Source organism: Orycteropus afer, unplaced genomic scaffold, assembly GCF_000298275.1.
Source record: "Orycteropus afer afer isolate SDZICR_OR568_19922 unplaced genomic scaffold, OryAfe1.0 scaffold00713, whole genome shotgun sequence".
Classification (NCBI taxonomy): Eukaryota; Metazoa; Chordata; class Mammalia; order Tubulidentata; family Orycteropodidae; genus Orycteropus; species Orycteropus afer.
Genome location: NW_006922300.1, coordinates 864,843 through 870,595, shown reverse-complemented (window position 1 = coordinate 870,595; position 5,753 = coordinate 864,843). Strand labels below are relative to the sequence as shown.

The window sequence follows — 5,753 nt, the reverse complement described above, 5'->3', positions numbered from 1 at the left end:
GACCTGAGAGGCTCATCTTCCGGCACTATATCAGACAATGTTTCAGGACTACTTATCAAGTTTTCAAGTAATATATCAGATGGTGTTTCACTGCTATTCATAAGGGTATCAGTAGCCAATTTTTTCAGAAGGGCATAGCCCCATCCTTCTTCCTAGTCTATCTTAGTCTGGAAGCTCCATGAAACTTGTCCACCATGGGTGACCCTGCTGGTACCTGAAATAACCAGTGGCATACCTTCCAGCATCACAGTAACATTCAAGCTACCACAGTATGACAGACAGACGAGTAGTAGAATGTAGCTGTATAGTATGTTTTGAAATCATGAAGTGTGAGTCCTCCTACTTTGTTCTTCTCTGTCGATACTGCTTTAGCTATTTGGGTCCTCTCACCATTCCAGTTAGATTTATTTCTAGGTATTTTATTCTCTTAGATGGTACTGTAAATAGAACTGTTTTCTTAATTTCCTTTTCAGATTTCTCATTGCTGGTGTATAGAAGCCAGCAGTTTTTTTGGTTTTTCTTTTTCAGTGGTAGCTGAGCACTATCTAGTTCTTCTGGTCTCATGGTCAGGTAGGCTGAGGTTTGCATGGTCCACTAGTCCCTTGGACTAACTGTTTCCATGTGTCTTTGGTCTTCTTCATTCTTCTTTGCTCCAGACGAGGAGAGACCCATTGTTATATGTAGATGGCTGCTTGCAAGCTTTCAAGATTTTAGTAACTACTCACCAAAGCAGGATGCAGAACAATGTTTTTGTGTAGTATGTTATGCCAGTTGAGCTTGATGTCCCCTGCAACCATGGTCCCAAGCCCACAGGTCCAACAGCTTGCTCCATCAGGGTAGGTGGTTGACTATGACCAAGAAGTTATCATCACTTTGCCCTTTGTCAGCTCGGGCCTGACTTGACAGCTCATAACAACAACAACACACCACATACAAATACATATATAGAAATATCGTATGGCCACCTTATATAAGGTCATGGGGATATTCCCTCTGCCTGGACATACCTGATCGTCCAGCTGTCTGCCTGGGTGCACACCCATAGATTAGCAGTCATCATTACTGATCTGTATGTGTTGGGCTTCTACCCTGCAAGTTTGCTAAGTTCCTCTCTTAGCTCTCAAAGCTTCCTTGTGGACTCTGGGATTTCATATATATAGGACCATGTGAGATCAGTCACATTTAAGAGCAACAATCTGAGAGCCCAGTGAAAAAGCCCTGTGAAACAAACGTTAAGCGCTTGACTGCTAGCCGAATGGTTGGCAGTTCAAACGTACCCAGGGGCACCTTAGAAGACAGGCCTGGCATCTGCTTCTGAAGTGTCACAGCCTTGAAAACCCTGTGGAGCAGCTCTGCTTGGTACTGTGGAGCCACCCCACCTAAGGAAGCCTGAAGGAGGGAGCAGTCACATTTGAATGGGGAGTTCAGACCTGCTGCATTCATTGCAGTTTCATGTTAATGCAAAACCACTGACGTTGACCCCAAACTGAGCTTCTCTCCGGGAGCCCAGGGGCTGTTGGGTGCCAGGCTGGGCTGGCCAGCCCCATGGGAGGAATGACTGTCTGCTCTCCACAGGACTCTCCTCTCAAAGCCGTGCAGATGTTGTGGGTGAACCTGATCATGGACACGTTTGCCTCTCTGGCCCTGGCGACAGAGCCACCCACTGAGTCGCTGCTCCTACGGAAGCCGTATGGCCGGGACAAGCCCCTGATCTCGCGCACCATGATGAAGAACATCCTAGGCCATGCTGTCTACCAGCTCACCATCATCTTCACCCTGCTCTTTGTCGGTAGGTGCCCGGGCCCAATGTCACCATATTTGTCTGCTGCTCTGTCGAGCCAGCTGCCGGGACCCCGAGAGGCCAGAAGCAGAGTGACTCCTGGATTCCACAGGCAGGGGTCGCCCAGTGCATTCGCCCATTGTCCGTCTACCCAGTTACCCCACACCAGTTTCTTCAGCTGACTCTGAACAGGGTGCTTTGCCGGATGTTGTGGGAGGCGGAAAGGGAGGACCAGGAGAAGCGGGACAAAGGAGAGGAGGGGGGAGGAGGGGGAACAGGGAGAAGAGAGGAGAGAGAAGAAGGGGGAGAGGAGGGAGAGGAAAAAGAGAGCAGGAGGAGAAGGAGGAGGGCGGAGGAGGTTGAAGGGCTGAAGCGAGAGGGGTCAGGCCGGCAGAGCAGGCCCGGGGGTGGCCAGAGCATCAGGAAGAAGGAAAGGAGGCAAGGGCTTCAGAGACCTCCTGCCTGCTGGGGGTCCCACGGTCCAAGCCACTGCCTCCCTCCTTCTTCCTGACACTCATTTCTTGGGAGCAGAAGCCTCCAGTCACGGGCCTGAGGACTGAGTCCTAGGAGCAGGGCAGTAGAGGGGCTGGCCCACCCCACCCTGCACCCAGAGCCTGCCCTGCAACCATCCCCATTTCAACCCAGTGCGCAAGTGACCAGAGACGCCCGAGATGCACAGTGCATCGGAGGGAAACAAGCATTGGTGGAGAACGTTCTGTCAGCGTCGTCATTGCTACCTCAGAGTCTCAGGGCCAGCCTTCCCCTAGGTCCAGCCCCCATTCCCAGCTCCTGGGAGACCCAGGCCGAGATGGCTGTCTGCAGGGGCAGAATGACCCCCACATCCCAGGGTGAGGGCTGTGCATGGGCCCCTGACACAGACCCTGGCGCTGCTCAAGGCCTCTCCTCTTCCACGCACCTCACGGGCTCCAGGGGAGCTCTTCTTCGACATCGACAGTGGGAGGAACGCGCCCCTGCACTCGCCACCCTCCGAGCACTACACCATCATCTTCAACACCTTCGTCATGATGCAGCTCTTCAACGAGATCAACGCCCGCAAGATCCATGGCGAGAGGAATGTCTTTGATGGCATCTTCAGCAACCCCATCTTCTGCACCATCGTATTGGGCACCTTTGGAATCCAGGTAGAGTGGCAGAGGTGGGGTTGGGGGAGCAGAGCCCCTTCTGCCCTCCTGAGTTTCCCGCCCCGTCGGCACTTCATGCCACCCTTGCCCTCTCTGCTTTGCCTTCCAAGTACCCATGGACTTGCCCTGGTTAACCTGTTGGGTTCAAGAAGGGTGTAGTGGTCAGAAGTCAGAGCAGACTCTTGTCACAGATTCTGGAATTGACCCTCCCCGGCTCCCTCCAACTTTGCTGTTCCCATTTCTAGCACTTGATCCCTTGGTGTGAGGCCACCATAATTCCAGAAGGTTCTGCCCTGGGGTTGACACATTGATCTCTGCAAGGACACCATAATTCCTGAAGGTTCTTTAGGAGATGCTAAATGAGGGCTGTCACGGGAGCCCCTGAGTCAATGGAGGTGGGGTGAGCCCAGCAAGGATGCAAGCTGGTCTATGGCATCCTGGGCCTTGTCAGCCCTTCTGCGGAGTCTTCGGGCACTTCCGAGGGAGAAATGAAGGGAGGAAGCCCAGAGAAAGGAGAGCCAGGCCCACTTCCAGGAAGCGTCTGTCTGCCTAGGAGAACCAGCATCCCCTCTGAGTGGGATGGCTGTACCATCAGGAGGCTGGGTTGGCCCCGAGAGCTGGAGGAGGGGGGACTGGGCCAGGCCTGGTAGGAGAGCACTCAGGCATGGGCCTGCACAGAGCCTGTTTGGCACAGGGGGGTATTTGCACTTGGGGGGGCAAGGGGGCTTCAGGCTCACAGGAGAATGCCCACACCCACCCACCCATCTGGGGGCTGCTGCTGGACCTGCCTCCCTCCATCTTTGCTCTGCAGATTGTCATCGTCCAGTTTGGTGGGAAACCCTTCAGCTGCTCCCCACTGTCCGTGGAACAGTGGCTCTGGTGCCTGTTTGTTGGTTTGGGGGAGCTGGTCTGGGGACAGGTGAGTATCTTCCTTGATGGTTTTCTCAGCCCACACCGTACCCCCACCCCACTGTGCTTGTCAGACAGCATCAGTGATCATGGGACACCCAGGGTCCCCAGCCCTGCTCCTGGGAAGGGAAAGCATATGAGCATGTGACGTGAGGTTCAGACGGATGGCCTCAGAGGCCTTTGACATACCATGACCCAGGTCAATGTCATACGCAACAGCATCAGCAGAGGGAATGCAAAGGACCATGGCAAGGATGTCACAGGGCCCAGGAAAACCACCTCCTGCCCTTCTTCCCATGATAGGAGAAGAAAATCACCCCTTAAAACTGGGTAGCTTGGGAAATCCTCAAATGTTTGAAATTAAAGAACATACCACTAAATAATCCATAGCTCAAAGAGAAAGTCTCGAGGAAAATTAGGAAATGTGCTTAAGGAAAATGCAAGTACAACACATCAAGATCTGGGGATGCAGCTAAGGCTGTCCATGGAGGGACATTTATAGGCTTACATGATTATATTAGGAAAGACTACACTAGGTGGCTGGAGATTTGTCAGAACATAGTCACTTAGCTGGGCCAGGCCACATACACACAAAAGGCTTCTGAAAGCATTTCTCCAGAGTTGTACAACATTGCCATAGGATCCACGTCTCCCTTGGTTTGGGTTTCTTGATCTGCAGGTGTCCCCCTGAGCCAGCCACAGGGGCTGCAGGGATGACCCACCTACTCCCTTCATCTCATTTTCAAATATCTTTTTCCCTCCACCTCTGCCACTTGGCCCCCACAGTCATAGCCAGGACCTTGAATCCCCTCACTCTCCAACCCTAGTTGTGCCAACTGCCTCCTCCATCTCGTCAGGACCCGGGCCACCGACCTTCCATCCCTGCCCACCCACAGCAGCCCTCAGGCCTCTCCTGCCTGTGGCAGCCCTAGCCCCAGGCCCCGAATGTTGCACAACCTCATGGATGCCCCCACAGCAGGTCTCTCAGGGCCATCATGCAGTCCCTTGAACTTCACCTTTTACACCTTACAACAAAAAGAGTCAAATCAAAGGGACTCAAGTGACAGCCAGTGTGCTGCACAGCCATCTTCTCCATGTCTGCCTGAGCTGCTTGGGATGTGGAAATCCATTTTCCTCAGCCAGTATCACACTGTGTGGCTCGCTCCAGAACTCCAGCGTCCCTCGCCACCCCTTTCTGCGGCTCTTACCCTGTGTCCTTCTGAGCTGAACCACCCCACCTCCTGGTTGAGCCCTCCTCCCTTGTCACCAGGCCACGTCACACCCACAGCCGCTGGCCCATCTCTCCCGCACGTGGCCAGTCCCGTCTCTGTACCTCCTCCCTGAGCATTCCCCCCCAGCCCCCATCCTTCCCCAGGCCAGGTCACCTGCCTGCCTGCCAAAGCGAGGTACAGTGCCCTTGCGTTGCAACCAGTCGCCTCATCCGCTTTCCCATCTCTCTGCTCTGCTCCCAGACTGGGGCTCCACCAGCCCCCAAAGGCAGTGTGTCCCAGCCTGCTTCCCCCTAGCACCCTGACAATTCGGTGCCCCAGTGGAAGTCCAGAAGGCATTCTTCTCTCCCCACCCAGTCTTGTCAGATTCTCAGAGTTGGTCCCTTTTTGCTTCGAGGGCCCCCAGCTCCCTGCCATGCTCCTTCCTCTGTGATCTCAAGCCTCAGATCCTCATGCCTGATTTCCAGATGCAGGGCTCACTCCCACCCCCCGACCTTTGCACACATCAGCCTCTGTTGACACAGGAAGTTCAGGCTCATTCTGCCCAGCCACTTCAGTGTCACCTCCTCTAGGAAGTGGCCCCAGGCTCCACCACCAGTGGGGCACTTCCTGCTCTCAGCTCTCCTGGCGCTCTGTCCATCCAGCAGTGGCAGCATCTTTCTCATCTATCCCTCTGTCCTCACGGCAGGCTGT

General features: G+C 54.2%; 1 protein-coding gene across 1 annotated transcript in view; it reads left to right on the top strand.

Annotated features, from left to right (window-relative positions):
* Window positions 1–5,753, top strand: part of ATP2B3 (ATPase plasma membrane Ca2+ transporting 3) — a 50,389-nt gene that overhangs the window by 31,737 nt on the left and 12,899 nt on the right. The window contains exons 16-18 of the mRNA XM_042783171.1: window positions 1,576–1,789; window positions 2,711–2,922; window positions 3,734–3,841. Of these exons, the coding sequence (XP_042639105.1) occupies window positions 1,576–1,789; window positions 2,711–2,922; window positions 3,734–3,841 (534 nt within the window). The remainder of the gene's footprint in view (window positions 1–1,575; window positions 1,790–2,710; window positions 2,923–3,733; window positions 3,842–5,753) is intronic.